This window comes from Myotis yumanensis, unplaced genomic scaffold (assembly GCF_028538775.1).
Source record: "Myotis yumanensis isolate MYYU_CA2020_CCGP unplaced genomic scaffold, mMyoYum1.0.hap1 SCAF_3, whole genome shotgun sequence".
NCBI lineage: Eukaryota > Metazoa > Chordata > Mammalia > Chiroptera > Vespertilionidae > Myotis > Myotis yumanensis.
In genome coordinates, this window is record NW_027223754.1 from 6,972,074 (window position 1) to 6,994,461 (window position 22,388).

Here is a 22,388-nt window from a genome sequence, read left to right on the forward strand (position 1 = left end):
CAGCTCTAGGCTTACATCCACCTGCAGAACAATCCCAGTCCCAGGTGGACACCTTTTTTAGTGGTTCCATGAGGCCGGGCCTGGGGCTGACTCTCATCAGTGTGAATTAGGTCACCTACCCAAAGGCACATGGAAGTGTGGCACCAGAACGAAGGGGTCTGCATGTATCCTGGGTGGCGGAGACGCAGATGCTCCTGTAGGACATCCATCGCATTGCGTTTTGTATAAGCGGACAGTGCGCTGGAATAACCATTCCGTGTGGCTGATAGGCTCCCATTACTCTCAGGAGGAATCGGCCTCTGTTCTCTATCCCCTTCCTGCCCCCCAAACAGCCTGCTCACCGGAGAACGAGGAAACCAGTGCTGAGCCCCTGGCTCGCTCTCCATGCCCCAGGTTGGCGAAGCAGCCATGCATCACCCTTGTACCCAGAGTTGCTTGCACCCCGTCTATCCTCTAAGGATCTCATTCAATAGGGGGTTTTGTGACTTGAAATAGCTCCCCATATGGTGGTCCCACTATGCAAGCTTCAAAATGCAACAGCTTGCCACAGGTGATTCTCTCTTTATAGAAACTTGACATACGTATTAATAGAAAGACTTCTCCAAAATACATTATCGCTGGAGTGGTCATCATGTTCCCGTCTTTCCTCTCGTTAGAGAGACCTGGTCAGAGATCCCTTTGACATCTTGCTTCCCTGTCTGGGCCTCTAGGGGACAGCCCCCCTGTGGGTACCTGGGGCTACTCAAGCCCCCTCCTGGGTATTGGATGGTTGAGGGCACAACACTGACTAAAAGCCTCATAGTGAACATGTGAGCCTGGTCGAATGCCACTGTGTATCCTGCCAGGAGTGGTTCATCTCACTTGGAAGTAGAGAGGGTTATGTTTTGTCCTTCGGGGATGTGTCAGGAAGATTTCCCTAAAACAAGCTTTTTATTAAAGTATTTGGAGGTGGGCGATAGTACAGAAGAAAGCACAATTGAGTTGAGGTTACTCAGAAATTAGAAAGATAGAAACAGTAATGAGGGCGAGAGAGAAAAAGAAAATGCAAATGAAAGGATCAAACTGCAAGAAAAAGCAGGAATGTGCCTAGGAGTAAAAGAGAGAAGCAAAGAAATGAATGAAAACTAAGCATCAGAATGAATATGAAGGCTGGTAGGGTTGGTCTAAGTCTGGAGATTACCAAGTGAAATAAGGAAATATTTGAAAATATATTTTTTTTTAAAGTTCTAGCAGGAAGATGATACTGCTGTGTTCTCCAAAAACATATTTAAAAGTAAAAAATAAATAAAATGAGAGTAACAGAACTGGGAAGAGAGAGAGAAAACGGTTAAAAGAACGAAAGGAAGAGAGAGACAAATAACAAGGTATTGTGAGCACTTCCCAAAAAGGATCCAGATAACCGAACACAGAGGGGCACTCGGAGTCCAGAGCATGAACATCTATTCCTGGTAGAGACGGTTTGGGAGGATCTGGGGGGTACTGGGTTACTACTGGATCCTCCTTCAGGGGAGAGAGCCAGGTTGGTCTGAGCCTTTGACCATCCACGGAATTTGGAGCATGGTCAGCCCCCTTCTAGGAAAGAGAAGTCCATGCTGGGCTCTCAGAAGCAGAGGACCCCAGTAGCTTCCTGATCATTGACAAGGAACATGGGGGTTTTCGCACTTTTTGAGTGAGCTTTAGAGGGGTGGAAACTCGGGCCACGCAGGCTGGCACTAGAAGTCCCCCCTACATTTTGCACCCACTGCCGTTAGCTGCCGCCTCGAGCTTCGAGGGTAGACATGGGCCTTGCGGAGTACCTCTTCAGAAGCGGGTCTCCTTGTCACACTTGGCTCATGGTGAGAGCCTTGCATTGGTGGGGAGGGTTGTCATTAATGGTCATGCACGGATACGACGTTCTCATTGTCAACGAGTTGACCACTGTCAGCAACTCAGTGTGCATCTCTCTCTCCTCCTCCCTCAGTGAACTTACATGCGTAGCTATATTTTTAAGCTTGAATGGGATAGGTTCAGTTCTGAAACAGATTCTGCCAAAGAGTATATCCAAGAGGGTTTTTTCATGCCAGTACCTGTAGGCGTATCTCATTCTTTTTAACAGAAATACGGGTACACTAGTTAATGTTACCACTACTACATTAGTAATAGCTTAGTTGACCCTAGCCGGGTAGCTCAGTTAATTGGAGCCATTGTTCCATACACCCAAAGGTTGCAAGTTCAATTCCTTGTCAGGGCACATACCTAGGTTGGGGCATATACAGGAGGCAACTGATCGATGTTTCTCTTTCTCTCTCTCTTTCTCTCTCCCCCTTCCTATCTCTCTAAAAAATCAACAAAAACATCCTAGCATGAGGATTAAAGGGAAAAAATAATAATTCAATTGTTTCTTACTTTTTGCTGTTAGTATAGAGAGAAATCTGTAGTGAATCTGTGTATTTCTCTATTTGTGTTTATCTGCATATAAATCTTTTTGTAAATGTGCAAATATTTCTTTTGGACAGATTTTTAGAAGTGAAATTGCTGGGTCAAGGGGTTTTTTAATTTTTAATTTCAATAGCTGCTGCCAAATTGCCTTGTAAGTGGCTTTCACACTCTCTACTTCATCAGCATGAGCGTGTTTATGTCCCCTGTTCCTGCTCTGCACATAAACAAAACCGTCCAGCAAAATGAAAAATATGAATTTTGTCTGACAGCTCAAAACGACTCCATTTTTATTGTTTTAATTTGCATTTCCCTAATTGCTAGTTAGATTGATGGTCTTTATATACATTTCTTGACCATTTGTATTTCTTCTTTTGCTAACTGCTTATTTATTTCTCTTGCCCATTTTGTTCTGTTGAGTTGCTTGACTTTTCCTTTTTTGTTTTTAAGACTTTTAGTTTATTCAGTTTATTAACTCTTTGTTAGGCGTGTCACAGATATTTAATCCCAGGGTTTGGTTTATCTTTTAACTTTGTCTATGGTGTCCTTTGTCATGCAGAAGTGTTTGCTTCATATGAGGTAAATTTTCATAACATTTATCTTTCCGTTGATGAATTCTGAATTATAAGTCTTCATAAACAAGGACTTTCACTTTGTAAGATTATAGTCTTTCATATAATTTGTTCTAATGCTTTTTATAATTGTGTGGATTGCTTAGTGTCCAGTTAATCAAGAACATATTTAAAATGTTTTTATCAATTTGAGAGAGAGAGATCAATTGGCTGCCCTCCTGCCTGCCCCACCTTGGGATAGAGCCCACAACCTAAGCACATCCCAGGGAATTGAACTGGTGACCTTTTAGTGCATGGGATGGCACTCAACCAACTGAGCATTTAAAAATACCTATTGTAGCAAAAACAAAACCAAGGAATGGCATCGTACCTAAAAGTAGGTAGGGAAAAGGTGATAAAGGAAAACCAGTAGGTGTTTCTAATGTGCTTTTAAGACATTATTCTGACTTGTTCAGATCTCACAATCCTTAGGAACTAAAGTCATTCTTCTCTTCATTCAGCAAATATATTGTAACCCAGCGTGGGGCCAAGTGATGCTGAGGATACAACAGTGAACTAGATTATCCTACAAGGAGCTTCATGAGGCCGTTGAGCTGATTGTGGAAGGCTGTGGGGTGGGGAGTAAGAGCAGGTCTCCGGGCAGAGGAAATAATGATCATGCAAGGTCTTGTAAGCTGTGTTCAGGAGTTCTAACTCCTCAGAAGGAGTCGGGGACCAAGTAAAGGAAGTCTTTTAGCTAAACAAGTGGAATAATCAACTCTGATCTGATTACTCCAACTACTATTTAGGACAAGACTGGAACCTGAGAAACCTAGCTGTTGTTGAGATCTTGTCAAAAGGTGACCCCGGTGGCCTGAAGGGTAACTCCAGTGAAATGGAAAGAAATGCACTGATTTAAAAAATGTTTGGAGTGAAGTAAAGAAGGAATTGGTCATTGATTATGTGCAGAGAAAAAGGAAGGGAGGTGAGGAGCCAAGGATTACATTTGTGTTCTATGTAGAGAAGCTGGGTGGGTGGTGGACCTGTCCGCTGATGTGGGCAGTACAGAAGAAGCATGTTGCCTGTGTTGTGTTTTAGACATGTTTCATTTTTTATGCCTTTGTGATATCTGAGTGGAAAAACCTAGAAGGCAGCTTGTGGAAATGGAGTTCAGGAGAACGATCAGCCTGGAGGGATTAGCATGGAACACAGAGACTAAAATCATCAAGAAAGCCACTAGAGACAAACCAAGAAGATACAGAAAACTGAACATGATGCCAATTCAGTAGTAAAGAAGTGAATTTCAAGCATGTTACAGATAGTGACTTAGAGTAATGAAAGGTATGCCTACCTGTCCACTAAAAGTTCCCAAGTCCTCAGATAAAATACTTCACCGGAATTTCTACCACTCCCTCTGGCTTGGACTGGATAGAGGGTCTTCCAAAAATTGTGGGCTGGGGGCTGGGCATTATCTTTTGAGTAAAAGATGAAGATTCACTAAAAGGAGATTTATGACTTTTTATTCAGTCAGTAAGTCAAGGTTTTGAAAAACCAATGGAAATACCCAAAGCCGCTTGAAAGAAGACTGAGAGTCTGGACAAGCAGATTAAAGCCAGCGTAGAGGGTGACCTAGGGAAGACTAGGAGTCTGGAGTTTCAGTAATCTGGCAAAGTGTGCCTTGTTAAAAAAAAAAAAAAAAAAGAATGATTTGGAAAAAAAACAAGGAAATAGAATAGAGCAGGGTAGAAACTTTAAAGCAAGACCAGAGGTTGGCAAACTATGACCCCTAAGGTAAAACCTGGTTTTGTAAATAAAGCTTTATTGGGACATAGTCACACCCATTCATTTACATGCCTTCTACGGCTGGGCTGCTTTAGTGTTTGCCATCAAGGCAGCTCAAGAGTTGCAACAGAGACTCAATGGCCCACAGAGACTAAAATGTCTATTGTCTGGCCCCTTGCAAAATAAGTTTTCCAACCACTGTTTAAAAGTCCAGTGGAAGCCTAAGGAACGACAAGAACATGTTTTAAAATGAAAACTAGAGCAACAATATTAAAGACTGAGCCCAGCCAGCATGTCTCAGTGGTTGAGCATCAACCTATGAACCAGGAGGTCACAGTTCGATTCCCGGTCAGGGCACATGCCCGAGTTGCGGGCTCCACACCAGAGGGGGATGCGCAGGAGGCAGTTCATCAATGATTCTCTCTCCTTATTGATGTTTCTATCTCTCTCTCCCTCTCCCTTCCTCTCTGAAATCACTAAAGATGTGTTTTTAAAAAAAGGTTGAATGAAAGCATAAACTATATTATCTACTTTACCTCAAAGTACCACTTATATCGCAAAGCTTACACTGAAAAGAGAAAGGCTCTTAATTGCTATTGATGTTGTTATTCAGGGCGTCTGAACATTCTTGATTTTCTGAGATTTTTTATGATTTCATTCTACTAGATATGGCTTCTACACCAATATAAATTTAAGCCAACCTAATATTCTTGAGATTCAAATGGAATCTCGATGATTTTAAGAAGCTATCCCACCAAGACAATTTTGCCACAGTCTACATGTGGGCAAGTGGGTAATCAACTTAGTGGTAGGAGATAGCCCCAGCCATATCAGTACAGACAAAGAATGAAAAATGTTTTCTCCATTTATGGTGAGCCAGATTCATAACCCTCCTTCATTTGCTTGGGCAAGTTACTGATAAACTCCCCAGGCAAAATAACAAACAGTGTGTCCCTGCCTCTTAGCTGTTGAAAAGGAGATTCCTTCTCTGATTGATGTTCGCAGAGAGGCTTGTAAAAATGCATTCCCAGCTGATTCGTTCCGAAGGTGTCGATCTCATGCAGCTTTATGACCTGCGGACTGCATGCCAGATGTACATTTGCCTTTTATAAACTAACAAAGATGAATGGCTGAATTCGAGCACTCCTCCTTGGTCACTGAGACATACAGTGTTTGCAGGAAGCCACGGTGGGAGTGTAGTGGGGAAAAAGAGAGTGGGGAACATTTAAACCTTAATTTATCAGAATAATGGGCATACAATGTAATACAGTGCTTGGAAGTACTTTATTGAGTAGTTTCTACTCATGTTAAAGATTTAATGTAAGGGGAAACCTTTGCTTCTAGAACTGAAGAGCCCAGGAGGCCAGGTCAGGTGCAGCTCACTGCACAAACCCCAAAGATATCCCCAGGACCTGAAGTTTGTCCCCTCCAGTGCCTGGCTCTGCGTTCTCTGGGATGGCTGGGTTCCCAGGGAGCAGCAGCTTCACAGCTTGCAGCTCCAAGCTGTGGCACCAAGGGATCTCTTTGCAGGTCGCTCCTGAACTTCACTCTGGTTAGACAGTTAGGTCACGTGTCCATGTCTGATACAGACATGAAGGGATATGCGCCTGGACTGAGTCGGGGAGGGATGGGTCCCCAATGAGAGTTTAGAGCTGTTGCCCAAAGACGGGGAAATGGGTGTCAGAAATCACAAGGGCTCACTACATTCTTCCTCAGACGGGCAAAACATACTGAGCCAGGACCCCTGATCTCAGATTCTCACCTGCCCTGTGTTGCTGTTCACCTGCTTGTAGACTGTGCAGTACAATTCAATGTAGTCTGTTTTCTTTTGTCTCCGTTTGCTGTCAAATAACGAAAGGACAAGCTTATATTCTACTAGAGGCCCGGTGCACAGATTTGTGCACTGGTGGGGTCCCTCGGCCTGGCCTGCAGGGATCGGGCCAAAACCAGCTCTCTGACATCCCTGAGGGATCCTGGATTGCGATAGGGCACAGGCCAGGCCAAGGGACCCCACTGGTACACAATTGGGGCCAGGGAGGGACTACAGGAGGGCTCCAGGGCTTGTCCAGCCCATCTCTCCCAGTCCCAATTGTTCAGACCCAGACCTACCGGTCAGAGCGTCTGCCCCCTGGTGGTCAGTGCACATAATAGTGAACGTTCGAACGAATGGTTGGATACTTAGCATATTAGGCTTTTATTACATAGGATTAATAAGAGTAGCCTAAAGCAAAAGAAGAAGAGAGAGAGAAAGAGAGAGAGAGAAAGAAAGAGAGAAAATGGCTAGTGTGTTGTTTTTTTAAATAAAAGATATTTTTTAAAAAACACTTGTGTAAATAAAACATATAAGTCAACTAGATACTTTCAACTGATCTGCCACAATAGAGTCACACCAAGACCTGATATATATATGTGTGTTTGAAGATTTTAAAACTATTTTATCCGTTCTCCCAAGAGTGATTAAAGTCTTCAAAAACCAATGCTTTTGATGAATCTATATTGAGAAATGTAATTGGCAGGCAGGTGAAAATTTATGTATCAACTGGTCAGTGAATAATGAACTTAGCCTGGCATGGCTCAATGGTTGAGCATCAAGCTATGAGCCAGAGGTCACAGTCCGGTCCAGGCATGTGCCCGGGTTGCGAGCTCAATCCCCAGTGTGGGGCGTGTGGCCCCCTTAGCACTAATGGGTTGGTTGATATGTTTCAAACAAAATGCTTAAATGGACATTGAGTGAGGCTTCCTTTTGGGCTCCTGTAGAGACACCGGCAAAGTCTGTCCATGACTGTTTTACGTCACCATCACTATTGGTCAGTTTTTTATGATACTGTCTCATCATTTCCAATATATAGCATTTACCACATTTTAAATTATCATCTCCATTATAGGGAGGCATACCCGGGGCTCAGGCTCCAGTTTAAAGTTTGAGCAATGCCTTCATTTGATTTGGAACATGCTTTTATCTTCCTTGGGAGAGCAGCATCCTCAGAAGGTGGTGGACTCGTCTCATCTTGTTTGTGTCGGTTTGTGTTGGCTTCGTCTCACAGACGGCATTTCCTGAGCTTTTCCCAAATTAGAACGTCGCCCTGTGCAGGCCCCATCCACTCGCCACACACACTGTGTATGTTACCTCCTCGGGCATTTTCCCCTAAATTATAGAGGGCTGGAGCGATTGCACATAGACTAATCCATATTACTTCATCCTGCTCGTGGACTGTTCTAATTAGTCCTTTTGTACTTCTTGCTCAGAATCAACATATTCTTTTCAGCCGTCTCCAATCTAAACATTTACTCTCCACAAAAGCAGCTGCGAGGATCGTGTTTGTATTTCATCGGTTCCGACACATAGACCTCACGGGAATTACTCTCGGGTGGGGGTGGGAGGGACAAATGTTTGGAAGGGGGAAACAAACCAACAAACCAAGTGCACTCCACACCTCGCGTGGGAAGGGGTTCTCTCACCGGTTTCCCTCTCTCTCCGCAGACGGCCTCACCGACTGCATGGACCCCGACTGCTGCTTACAGAGCTCCTGCCAAAGCCAGCCGTACTGCCGTGGGCGGCCCGACCCGCAGGACGTCATCGGCCAGAGCCCGCAGTCCCCGTCCCAGCAGGCGGCCAAGTCCTTCTACGAGCGCATCGGCTTCCTCACCGGGGCCGAGAGCACCCATGTGATCCCCGGAGAGAGTCCTTTCAACAAGAGGTGAGGCACCTGCTCCCCATGCGGATTCCGAGTGAGGTTACACGGCTGCTGCTGGCTGTGCATGTGGGCAAAGTGCTTTTTTTTCTATGGCAGTTTTTCCTCTTTTGGCAAAGTCTTCCCCAAACTTTGCATTGCGAGCGTCTTTGACACGATTCCTGTACTTTGTCAACTTCAGGGCCTGCACCATAACGGGACACCCCAGTAGGGAGTCAGTAGATCTTTACTTAGCTCGTTGGCACAATTGGAAATGTTTCGAAAGAGGCCACGGAAAGACCCCAAAAGGCAAAGAGAAGTGCGCTCTTATTTTTAGCTGAGCTCACTAGGTGGTATAAATGGTGAAGGAGGGGATGGCTCAGAGGCCAGGCAGGAGGCCTGTGAGCCGCGGCTGTGCTCTGCGGAGCAGGGATGCCCGGCCTAACCCGGGAAGGGGAGGCAGGTGTCCCCATCCCGCTGCGCCCAGGGATGATTCACTCCGGACTCCTGGGTCGGCAGCGATGTCGCCGCATTAATGCGGCCAGACCCAGCGGCTGATTAAAAGTTGTTGCACAAACGTTCCTAGTTGCCCCTTAAATCTTGTGCTACTCACTCCCTGAAGATTTACAGATTGCCTCGGAATTAATTGGAAAGTATACTTTTCTTCATGTAAGCACCAGACATACGACTTATGAAAAAAAAAAGGAGGCAGTTTATCATTTTAAAATTCATCTCTAAATTACTGGTGTGGATAAGTCTCCAAAACCAGATTGCAAGGAATTAAAAACCCAGGGCCACACACGCGGCATGTAGAGAAGGTGGGTTACACGGAATTAAAGGGGACACAGTCTTGGGAGCACCTGGGGTCTGGCTTTTGTGAATAGGATTGCGTGTGATGTTACCCTGAGGTGGGATCATCTCCAACTCAGGCGTGTGTGGGGCTGGGAAGACACTTGTTCACTCTGGGTCTTCTGCGTTTCCCACAGCCTCGCGTCCGTCATCAGAGGCCAAGTGCTAACTGCGGACGGGACGCCACTCATTGGCGTCAACGTCTCGTTTTTCCATTACCCAGAGTACGGCTACACCATCACCCGGCAGGATGGCATGTGAGTTCGTCCTAGTGCACAGTCTCTGAAGTATTTTAAGAAGCAGAACTAGACAAGCTTGCCCTGGCTGGTTTGGCTCAGTGGATAGAGCGTCAGCCTGCGGACTGAAGGGTCCCGAGTTCGATTCCAGTTAAGGGCACATGCCTAGATTGCAGGCTCAATCCCCAGTGGAGGATGTGCAGGAGGCAACCGATCAATGATTCTCTGTCATCATTGATGTTTCTATCTCTCTCTCTTCCTCTTCCTTACTCTCTGAAATCAATATATATATATTTTTAAATCTAAAAAAACAACAACAAAAAGAACTAGACATTCTTCTGTCACCCAGCCTGTTTTATTGTCCCTCGTGATATAGAAGTACAACAACGTTTAGGCTCCAGAAATCAGTAACGGTATATGTGGCAGAAACTTAGAGTCATCTATTCATGTTCTTTAAGAGCTGATTTCCTTTTCTAAGGCATGATGGCAGTGTTGTGGTTTTGTATGAGAAAGCTCTTTGTCTTGGGGGGTTCTGGTGGAGATATTTAGGAGTGACACTGCATAATATGTACAACTTAAGCTCAGGTGGTTCTGAGAAAGGAGACGATAGGGAGATGATAAAGTCAATGTGGGAAAATGTAAATAAATTGGTAAATCTAAGTAAAGGGAATATGAGTGTTTGTTGGGTCATTCTTTTCATATTCCTGTCGATTTGAAACTACTTCATGTGGAAGTTGGGAGGAAAAGTTGACTTTCTTTGTAAAGCATGTTAATTGGAGGAGGTTAAAGTAAATGAACTGGGAGTCGTTCCATGGGACCCAGATGGTTCACTAAGTGTATCTTGTGTCCCTTAGGTTTGACTTGGTGGCAAATGGTGGCGCCTCTCTCACTCTGGTGTTTGAGCGATCCCCGTTCCTCACTCAGTACCACACTGTGTGGATCCCCTGGAACGTCTTCTATGTGATGGACACCCTGGTCATGAAGAAAGAAGAGAATGACATCCCCAGCTGTGATCTGAGTGGGTTTGTGAGGCCAAATCCTATCATCGTGTCATCGCCTTTATCCACCTTCTTCAGGTCTTCTCCTGAGGACAGTCCCATCATCCCTGAAACGCAGGTAGGCGTGCTAGCAGGACTCCTCAGTAAACCGCTTCAGGTCATGAGGTTTCCAAAGGCTGTTTAAACAGGGCTGCATCATTCTAGTGCTGCCCTTCGTCATTCTATAGAGTGAACTATAGAAGGGGGCGGGGGGATGGCAGAGAGTGGGAATGCACGCACTAAATAGGTATTGCTATAGTAGGATCTCTGTTATTTCTTAAAGGTCTACTCAAAGGACTTTTCCTTCAGGCTGCATCTGTATAAATGTATTAGTTGTAGCCAGATGGAAAAACAACCTCAATGCAATAGCAATGATGTCCTTGCTCGTGAATTCATGCATTCATTGGGAAAAGGTTTTAGTGCCTACAGGTACTTGACCTCCTGGCTGCCTTGTCCAAGGTCATTTCTCAGTAACTCACCATTTGATTATTAGTGTAAGTAAAAAAAAAAAAGTTTTCAAAAAATTATTTTTTGACAGAAAATGTTCATTAATTTTCTCAAGATAATATTTTTAAAACTTGATATCCTGTCTTAAGCTCTATAATACGTAATTCATAAAGTCCTATTCTCACAGGTTAAAAAAAACCTTATAATTTTCTTTGAAACAGCCATATTTTCACTACTCATTTTACCTACTGAACTATCTGGGCATTGTTTTCTTTCCTATATGTTACCAATTAAAAATACTTTCAGCCCGGCCGGCGTAGCTCAGTGGTTGAGTGTTGACCTATAAATCAGGAGTGCACGGCTCGATTCCCTGTCAAGGACACATGCCTGGGTTGTGGGCTCGATCCCCAATAGGGGGTATGCAGGAGGCAGCCGATCAATGATTCTCTTTCATCATTGATGTTTCTGTCTCTCCCTTCCTCTCTGAAATCAATAAAAATGTATTTTATATTTTTTTAAAAAAGAAATAGTACTTTCAGATATTAAAGGCAGGACATTTGGTACCATAATAATGGACTTTATTCATAAAAAGCTAAGTAAAAGTACATGGTCTTTAAAATACAGCAGCACACCGCAGCTTCGTCACGTCTGTTCTGCAAGTATTCACGGAACACTTGTTCTGCACCAGCACTGTCCGAACGGAACAGGTCAGAAACCAGTCGGAGGAAGCACCTGCTCTCTATGGCTTACCAGCTAATAGGGAGAGAGAAACATCAAATGTATAAAGACGTGGCAAGTTGTGAATAAGACTAACTGTTAAAGAACGAAGCAGGGTAACGTGGTTGGAGAGCAATTTTATAACTTCTGGTTGGGGAAGGTCCCTTTGATAACATGGTATTCCAGCAGACACTTAAGTGAAAGAATGAACTCGGAGCAGAGAGCAAGTTCACATGCTCCGAAGGAAGAGCTTGCTTGGCTTGTTCCGGAAGAGCAAAGAGGCAGCAGGTGTGGCTGGAGTGAAGGTGATGGTACATCAGTCCTAAGGCATTGAAGGTCACGGCACCGGTAAGAGCTTCTCACTGTGAGGGAGAGGCCACTGGAGGCTGAAACAAGGAGCCCAGTCCTCAGGAGGCAAGATCAGTCCCCAGGAGAAATGGTGTGGCCTGGACAGAGGCGTTTGGGGGTTGAGGCAGTAAGAAGTGACCGTGTAAGAGTGGAGTCCAGGGAGAAGGATGGAAGTAAAGATGTATGTGGGAGTCATCAATGTTATAGATATACTTACAGCAGGGGATGAGGGAGTGTAGGTGCAGATGAGAGGAGGTGAGAATAACAAAATAGGAGATTGCTCACAGGCAGATACGCTGCAGAAGAGACACCTCGTTCATTTACTGCAGAGCAGTCCAGCAGGCTTGGAGCTGAAGCTTTAAGGAATTCATTGCAACCTATTCAATTTAGTCTTTGCTCCCCAGGGTCCACTTGGCAGTGACTGACCTCCTTAGCCAGTCCTAAAATAGGCTCAACCTCGAGGCGCTGTCTGCCCATTGGTGGCAGAGGTCTAGCAAACCAGGTCATTGAAATAGGTCTCAAATAGCCAACAGTTCCAGGAATGCATGGAGGATGGGGTTTTTTCTCCCCGTTCCATCATACAGACATCCAACATTTAGCAAAATTTACTGAGAGCCTATTATGTACAAGGCACTCCGCTAGGACAGAAAAAGACTAAGACAGGCATCCTGCTATGCTAAATAGGATCAAGATGTGAATGAAGAATTGTGGGAGGTCAAAAGAGCGGTCAACTCCCAAGGAAGCCAAAGAAAGTCACTGAGGAAGTTTGAAGAAAATGGATGAGCAGCGGTGTGGTGGTAAAAACAATGTAGTATAAAAACGGATGAACAAGTTAAGTGTAGGGCATATAAGGGGAAAGAGTGGGGGAAGTTTGTGAATGGCCCTGAAATGCCATACGATGGAGACCTTGAATTCTTTAGGCAATCGGGAACCAGGGGCTCAGTGGTTGGAGCATCGGTCTGCTGATTGAAGGGCCTCAGGTCTGATTCCCGGTCAAGGGCATGTACCTCAGTTGCAGGTTCCCCAGCCCCGGTCGGGGCACATGCAGGAGACAATCAGTGGATGTGTCTGTCTCACGTCAATGTTTCTCCCTCTCTCTCTTCCCTTCCACCCTCCCTTCCAGTCTCTCTAGAAATCAATGGAAAAAATATCCTTGGGTGAAGATTTAAAAAAAATAGGGAACCAGAGGACCCATGAAGTCTTTTCAGCATTTCTCTAAAGCTAACTAAGCGACAGGGATCCGTGAGCAGGCTAGCATCCCCGTCGCTCCATGCATATGCTGCGCACAGGTGGAGAGGGCCCAGCGATCATCATGGTGATGGAAAGGGAGAGGAGGGGTGGGTTAGACCGAGATTTGGACGGTAACATTGGCAAATGTAGCTTCTAACCAAAGATGCAGTGGGGTCCAAGAGAGGGGCTTACAGACCACGCAGCTGCCAAAAGGAGGCTGAACAGTTTCTGTTTCCCCTCTGGCTGGACTGACTTCCCCACTAAAGCAGAACAGCGTGGTCCAGTTACATTACAGAGGAGAAACGCATGTCTTAATGAGCTAAATCACAGGTATGTGTTCCATGAAAGTAGGTTAATGATGGTCAAGTCAATAATCCATTATCAAAATTAGGATAACACATGCTACTTTGAAAGAGAAAAGCAATTTCTAGGTCACGGGAAATTAATGAAAGATTGCCTTCCACATGGAAAACCAGTCCAATGTATGAGAAGTTGTTTTGAAAATAAATTCAGAGGAAATAGAGTGTATGCTTTAGGTTTCAGTCACTTACATTTTCAGGGCCGTTCGGGAGTCACAGAATCTGGTTTTCAAACTAACCCATTGACATTTCATCCCGTGATGGGAGAACCGTGCATTTTGTTCCATTTACTCACCTCATACCCCACAGTCGATCTTTAATGCGGTGGTCTCCCTGAGTGTAATGAGCTCTAGAAAGTTTCTGTGTGCTCCAGAACTATTTTGCTTAAGACAGTGTGTGTCTGAGCTCAGTCAGTGTGTTTGGTAAAGAGTCCCAACTATACTAAAGTCCAAGTGTGGCAATGCCTGCTTACTCAACTGCAGGGCATCGGCATGGCCCCATTGTAGATCCATGCCAACACCGATCACACACCAGAATGGAAATTCCTTGAGTTCATTCTTTTGTGCCACTTCCAGGCATTGGATTGTTTCCATTGACACTGACAGCGACCCCCTCAGTGTCCAGGCTTCTCCTTAAGTTATTAAAATCTGGAGATGACAGATGCACATCATTCCTGTGTCCTGTGTGAGGGAAGTTTGGGGAGAGAAATACTCCTGAACATTGAATCTCTCTTCCATGATTTTGTAACATAAAAGGTGATCCTTTCTGTCTGCGTGATGAATCTTGGGAGGGCAATGTGAGGAAGCGTCTGGAAACACTACGTAGCCCCAACCAGTTTGGCTCAGAGGATCGAGCATAGGCTTGCAGACTGAAGGGTCCTGGGTTCGATTCCAGTCAAGGACACAGACCTCGGTTGCAGGCTCAATCCCAGCCCTGGTTGGGGTGTGTGTGGGAGGCAACCAATCCATGTGTCTCTCTCACATCAATGTTTCTCCCTCTGTCTCTCCTCCTCCCTTCCATTCTCTCTAAAAAAAAAAAATCAATGGAAAAATATCTTGCAGTGAGGATTCACAAAACACAAAAAAAGAAAACAATACATAATTCTAAATTGAGAAAGTGGTGTTTCCTGCCCAGGTTCTGGGACATGGAGAGCCCTGCTCTGTAGAATATATGTAGTAAGCCATTGCGGGGCTGCCATTATTAACCAAATGAATAGGCGTGTTAGCAAGGTGAGTCTGAATCATTTAGGAAGACTTGTATATGCTACATGAATACATTTTTCAAAATAACTAAGTAACGTTTTGTATGCATCAGTATCAATTTGTTGGCATTCATTGAACTAGTCACATCAATAGGTAAATTGTAAGGTTAAGAATTTTTATTAAGGTATACAGTAGATAATTCTTACATGGATAATTATATTAACTTTTTTTAAAATTTTGTTTTATTGCTTAAAGTATTACAAAGAGTATTATATATGTCTCCTTTTTTCCCCCTTCTTGACATTCCCCCGGCTTCCCCTATCCCCCAGTGTCTTATGTCCATTGGTTATGCTTATATGCATGCATACAAGTCCTTCGGTTGATCTCTTACCGCCCCCCTCCCGCCCCCCAACCCTCCCCAGCCTTCCAGCTGTAGTTTGACAGTCTGTTCCAGGCTGCTCTGCCTCTGTATCTATTTTTGTTCATCAGTTTATAATGGTCTTTATTATCCGTAAATGAGTGAGATCATGTGGTATTTTTCTTTCTACAGTCCAGTTTCGATTCAGAAGGTATATATTCAGTGTCTTTGTGTGCATTCAATAACACATTAGTTGTTCACAGGGGAAGTTTTTCACAGCTTTAAACTACTAATTCATTCACTGTCATATAAAAAAATCAGTGGTGAGTCCTAGCTCTGTGTTGAGCTAATTATGAGGATGTGCTGTTATTATATTACCTTTCCACGTGGATATGGAATGTGTGACAATTGAACCCACATGAATTGGCCTTTTTTGTCATCATTCCTACCTTTCTAGGCTGGGACCAGTCGGGTGATGAGGCCAGAGCAGAGGTTTAATCCCTAGTTGTGCAGCTGGGGGAGACCAGCTCTCTGGCCTAGAGCACATCCGTGTTCTGAGCCAACCATCTTACACATGTTGCTCCGATTCTCCCGGGCAACGGGTTAAATTACAAACGAGATTCCAGGTGACGTGCATGTCACTCAGTGGCGCAGTCACAGTGTCTCCTGTAGGAGGAGCCCGTGAGGTCTGAGTGACCCAGAATGAATGACCAGAGGCTTGGAGGAGGAGCGAGATGGGGCTGGCAGCAGATGCATCCCTGATGGTCCAGCAGGATCACAGCTCACCTGGGCATTGAGAACAGTGACTCCTTGGTGTCTCGGTTGCTCTTCGCGGTTCCTGCCCGTGTATTTTATCTCGTGGCTGTAGGTGATCCCAGTGTGGGCTTGTGCTTTATCCACACCAGGTGCTCCATGAAGAAACCACAATCCCGGGGACAGACCTGAGGCTGTCCTACCTGAGCTCCAGAGCTGCCGGGTACAAGTCCGTCCTCAAGGTCACCATGACCCAGGCCGTGATACCCTTCAACCTGATGAAGGTCCACCTCATGGTGGCTGTCGTAGGAAGACTCTTTCAGAAGTGGTTTCCCGCCTCACCCAACTTGGCCTACACCTTCATATGGGATAAAACAGACGCGTATAATCAGAAGGTCTATGGTCTGTCTGAAGCTGTCGGTGAGTTCCATGTGAATGTATTCTGCACCAAACAAATTGTCTTGCCTGGCTGGTTTTGCTCAGTGGTCAGAGCGTTGGCCCACAGACCAAGGCATTGTGGGTTAGATTCCCAGTCAAGAGCATGTACCTCAGTTGCAGGTTCAATCCCTGATCCTGATCAGGGGTGTGTGGGAGGCAACCTGTCGATGTGTCTGTCTCACCTCGATGTTTCTCTTTTTCTCTCTCTCTCCCCTCCCCTCCACTCTCTTTCTCTCTAAAGATCAATGGGGGGAAATATCATCAGGTGAAGATTAACAACAACAACAACAAATTGTCTTGATTCAGAATTAACCTAAAAGTAATTGTAACCCGTGGAAACCAATGGGTGAGCAGATAGGAAGGCAGTGGGACTGTCATAGGGAAGTTGCCCACGGGTTGGCTTAGATGCACCAGGGAAAAGAAGTGTATTCCATGTAGCCAGGAGGAGACAGGGTCATCATCCTTTCTGGCTGAAATTATATCTTAGAAGAATGTTCTGGAAGAGATTTCAGATTATCTTTCTTTTTTCGTGTTTTTTCTTTATTGTGTCCCTTTCCTTTTTTGATTTTCTTCTGTATAATTTTATCTCCCTGACTTCCCTTATTTTTTCATGTCTTTCTGTATCTCACGACTAGTGTAGCTTTGATTCATAGTGATGATTAACAGGATATCAGACAACATTTGTGCCTAAAAATAATGTTAGCTCTTCTGATCAGAAGATCAACTCAAGGAAAGGCTATTCTTAAAACATTGGTCAAACCATTTGTTCCACTGGGTGACTAGACGGTGTAATCCAGGTCTGACGTGTGGAGATATACTTAGAGTAGCTCAAACTCTGGCTCAGGAAACATCAAAAACGAAGGATAACGTGCTTTCTTCTACTCATTTTTCATAGCAAACATGGTATTCTGGAGTTAATCTGTAATGTGGACTTGAATTAATTCCCAGCAGCCAGATAATTGCCACTACTCCTTTCACTTTGTTCTGAACTTTAAAATTCATGTTGCATTGTGAACTCTGAGGTTTTTTGTGATTTGTTCATATTAATTTACTGTTAATTCTGTTGTTCATTCCTGATAACGTGAATATAATGTCATAATACGGCTTTTTTGCTGTATTGAGTCTTACTTATTGTAAATGTTTTCCGTAACTTAATACTCTTGGACACTAAGTAGCTCTACTAATTCAGATAGCAAGTAAGATTTTAAGTTGGTATGAACTGATCACCATTTGGGGCGGATTTATCTGATCTAACTACTTAACTAGTTGCCCAACCTGAACTTCATTGTGTGCTATGAACCCCTAGTAAAGACTACTGTGGTAAAATAAAAATACTAGTGTCTAACACTAGTATTGCAAAAGTAATATTTGGAGGTCATTTTTTTAGGGGAAAAAAATATTTTATGCAATCAAATCTTCTCATATAAAAAAACTATACTCCGCCCATAAATAACTAGAAATACAGTCCCAGAACACAATTGTGAAAAATAAGGAAATGCATTGCATTTCTGCTGTAGTTGACAGAGGGACTTGGGTTGTCTCCATTGCAGTGTCGGTGGGATATGAGTACGAGTCGTGCTTGGACCTGACCCTGTGGGAGAAGAGAACTGCCATTTTGCAAGGCTATGAACTGGATGCTTCCAACATGGGCGGCTGGACGCTGGATAAGCATCACGTGTTGGATGTTCAGAACGGTAAGGTCTTGTTCATAGTTACTATCGCTCACCTTCAAGCTGACTAGATTGCGCAACCGTTTGCTCTCTGAGTGATGGGATTAGCATTCGTAAGAAAAGATAAGGATCTACAATTGACCCTTAAACAACACAGAACTAGGGGCACCGTGAAAAGTCTGGGTATAACTTTTGACTCCCCAAAACTCAGCTACTGATAGCCTACTGTTGACCAGAAGCCTTACTGATAACATACCGGTCAATTAACATAGATGTTGCATGTTGTATTAGTATCATATAGTGAATCCTTACAATCAGTCACCTAGAGAAAAGAAAATCATAAGGGCCCTGACCAGTGTGGCTCAGTGGGTTGGGTGTCATCCCGTGCACTGAAAGGTTGCCAGTTCCATTGCCAGACAGGGCACAAGCCCGAGACCTGGGCTCAATCCCTAATAAGCAGCGTGCAGGAGGCAGCCGATAGGTGTTTTGCTCTCACATTGATGTTTCTCTCTCTCTCCCTCTCCCTTCCTCTTTCTCTAAAAACATCAATTAAGTGTATTTTTCAAGTGGTCTACTCTTTTTAAAAAAAGAAAAAATCATAAAGGAGGGAAAATACATTTACACACTGTATGTATTTATTGCAAGAAATCCACGTATCATGGACCTGCGCAGATCAAATCCATGTTCAAGGGTGCGCTGTACTGAAAAGTCTATAAAAGCCTGGCGTGGGAACTATGTAATACTCTCCTAACAACTGTGTGAATGTTCGGACGTCCATCACCAAAGTAGTGTTCCCGTGAGAATGGAAGTGGCTGAGCCGTGCTGCACTGACAGGCTTCTTCACCATGGATTCGCCCAGGGGTCTCCTTCTGCAGCTAGTCACTGAGTTATCTGAAGTGCTCTCTGAAGATTTACCCAAAGCGGAGAGAGGGAGGTCTTCTTCTAAAGAAAAAATAAAAATCCGTGTTACTTTTCCAAGATACTTTTAATAGATCTTAATCCTTAGTTAATTAGCCCATTCCATTGTTTTTCGGTTCTTCTTAGAGTGTATTTGAGGAAAAAAAAATATTCTTACACTCAGATTGGGTCACATACCCTGTTACTTGACTTTTCAAATATTAGGGAAAAAATAAAAGAATAATCTGAGGGGGGAAAAAAAGCAAGAATCCAGATTAAAACTTGTAGGAGACCTTATGTAAAATACAAGTGACTATGCTTTGAAAAAAACATACTTTAGCTATCACAAACCAAAAGATATAAATTACTTGCAAAATTTGACCAGCCTAATTTCTTATTTTTTAGACCAGCTTCATCTCATAAAGCATATAACTTACACGAAGCAAACTCTCTTGTCTTTACATGTTGTCCACATGCTGGCTACAGCTCAGCTCATTTATAAATACTCTGCTGGAAGAGCAGAACCTTAAGGTACCTTATTCCAGACTCCCATCCTGCCAGTAGCTCTAGAGATTTCAGCCCTCATGACATAGTCCGGCTTTGACTTTGCAGAGGTTTTGGGGCAATTCGGAATGAATTTAGCATCCAATAGAACTAAATATTTGAGTGTGATTAATGGTCACTCTTTCAGATTAAGTTTGCTTTGATAGTCATTCTTTTTCTTTTTTTTTAATGTATTCAGTTTGGAGAGGATGCATTATAAACCTCCAAACATACTCAATCTCAAGCAGCTTCCAGGCCAGTGCTTGACTATGCTGGCTGGTACCTTCCCTCCAGAAGAGAACAGGCCTGAGCAAATCAGCAGTAAGAAGCGGAACAGAAACGCCTCACACCTTCCCCGTCGCATAGCAGTACTGGCTCTCCTCCTCTTCCCACTGTGTCCTGGGCAGGGAGTCGCAGTTCAGTTCGCGCCTCAGAGGTTTGGTGGCAGAGCTGCTAGCCGGTGCCCCGCGCAGCACACGCTTTGGGGAAGCGCCCCTCCCAGCCGAGGCGGTGCTGCCTGTGTCCCTTCTCATCACCGCGGTGCCAGTGCGTCAGTGTGCGGAGTCAGTTCCTTGGGCCTCGCGGTGGTCTTTCCGGTCCCAGAGCCACGTGCCAGCCAGGCCGGTAACGCTCTCGATTAGATTATTTACATTCTGTTTCCCACAACCTGGCAGATCGCTGTATGCCTTCAGACGTTCTCTACAAACACAACAGGGGGAAAGCTGCCTAGATGCACCTTCGGATTGTGAGAACATAGCGGAATGTTAATAACCAGTTAGCCCAGCACTTCAGCCAGGAGACTGGGAACCAGCAGGGAGACCACAAGCAAAGAGCTCAAGGAAAGCCCATGCCTCTAACAGAATAACATGGAGTTTGTTTTTGTTAAAATATCAGCTCGGATGTAAAAAGCGGACGACTCGGGATTCTGCCCTCCAAAAGAAGAATGCTGTACATGATGGAATATATGTGATTTTGAAATGCGAGGTAACCTGCTTGTAGAGGGAAGTGAATGTGATTTGAAACGCTATCCAAGAACAGTTTGACAAGTGGTGGCTTTTCAAAGTGACATGTGTCTAATAGAATAAACCAAGTGATTTGCAATCATGACAAGGTGGGTGAGCGGAGAAAACAGATGAAGGAAGAAGGGAAGGCAGAAACGCAGACACTGACAGGCGCCTGGGCAGCCTCCCTGCAGCACGGAACGGAACATTCTAGCGTTCACCCTCCTGGTCTGTCAGAGGAGCGGAGACTCGCGCTAGACCGTCGCTCACGGGAATGGCTGAGCAAGCCAGGCATCAAATGGCGTCATCCCAGCAAGAAGGATCTTCGTTATCACTAATGGAGTCTTTAAATATGGAAGGCGGAATGCACTTTACTTGTTGTTATGATCTAGTCTTACGTAGATTCCTTTTTCTTGACTATGAGTAAACCTGGTTTTTCTTTCCTGATTTCCTTACATGGATTGGCTGTGATTGTTACATCACCCAAATGGTGGAGCATTAAAAAAGCCATCCTGGAATCCACCTACAATGTGCTGAACTCTAAGGGGAATGTCGTTATTTGATCTCTCCTTCACTTTAAAATTGTCCCAAAGTGGGAGGAAAAAAATATTCTTTCAGATTTCCTCTTCGTACTTTCAGGGGACTGATTCTTTTAACAGTTTGTCTGCCTATATATATATATGTGCAGGCTTGGAGAACTGCTTTGCAGTATAGATCATTCAATGAGTATAATATGTCCAGCTCGAACGTTAAAGCAGGTGGTGTACACAGATCACACACTGAGGGGGTCATGAGATCTGCATGGAACAGTGACCGCTGACAGCCCGCCATGCATCAGCCCGAAATGGAACCCTTGATCTCTGTATAATCATGGTAACTGGATAAAATTAGAATCTCAACTCAGCTCCTTTCTAACTAGGAAAATACTTCATATTCATTTGGAATTTTTCTCAGATTTTCCTTGAGGATCATCAAGGAGCAAATTGGCATTTTGTCTTCTTAACGTTATTGGCACTTTTGTGCCCTACAGGAGAATGCACTGCAAGTCATAAATTGTGCCCCCCCCCCCCCCAGCAGTTTTCTTATGTTTGACATTTTGAATGACTGTAGGTACATGCCTTCTTATATCAGACAAGAGTAAAAGCAAGGAGGATATTCTTTGGCAGTGTAGAATATTGGAGGTTTGCTATATACTTTCTAACATTCTTTTCCAAAAAGTATTTTTAACTATTTTCAAAACCAATGATGGGCCCTGGCCGGGTAGCTCCATTGGTTAGACCAGTGATGGCGAACCTACGATACGTGTGTCAGAGGTGACACACAAACTCATTTTTTTGGTTGATTTTTCTTTGTTAAATGGCATTTAAATATATAAAATAAATATCAAAAATATAAGTCTTTGTTTTACTATGGTTGCAAATATCAAAAAATTTCTATATGTGACACAGCACCAGAGTTAAGTTAGGGTTTTTCAAAATGCTGACACGCCGAGCTCAAAAGGTTCGCCATCACTGGGTTAGAGCATCATTCTGATACACCAAGGTTGCAAATTCGTTCCCTAGTCAGGGCACATGCAAGAATCAACCAATGAATGCATCAATAAGTGGAATAACAAATCTCTCTCTCTCTCTCTCTCCAAATAAATCAATACCAATGATAAACTCTTAAGGAAGCAATTCATATTATATATTACGGTGCACTTTTTTATTTTTTTAGCAAACAAAATGAGTGTATTTGGGAATAGCAGAGGAATTGCAATACGGAACAAGCCAACTATGGCAAACCCTAGGCAAGTGCGGGAGGCGAGGGGGAGGTCAGCTGTTCTTAGTTTCAGGAGTGAATTGGGGAAAGCTGTGGCGGCTTTTATTGGCCACGAGCAGAGGC

The 22,388-nt window shown here is 44.1% G+C and overlaps 1 protein-coding gene across 11 annotated transcripts in view; it reads left to right on the forward strand.

The window, feature by feature from the left end:
* Positions 1-22,388, forward strand: part of TENM3 (teneurin transmembrane protein 3) — a 670,243-nt gene that overhangs the window by 602,618 nt on the left and 45,237 nt on the right. For all 11 annotated transcript variants that reach the window (XM_070408131.1, XM_070408130.1, XM_070408129.1 and 8 more), the window contains 5 exons: positions 8,230-8,446; positions 9,406-9,525; positions 10,359-10,620; positions 16,108-16,375; positions 17,944-18,087. In XM_070408131.1, coding sequence (XP_070264232.1) covers positions 8,230-8,446; positions 9,406-9,525; positions 10,359-10,620; positions 16,108-16,375; positions 17,944-18,087 — 1,011 coding nt within the window. The remainder of the gene's footprint in view (positions 1-8,229; positions 8,447-9,405; positions 9,526-10,358; positions 10,621-16,107; positions 16,376-17,943; positions 18,088-22,388) is intronic.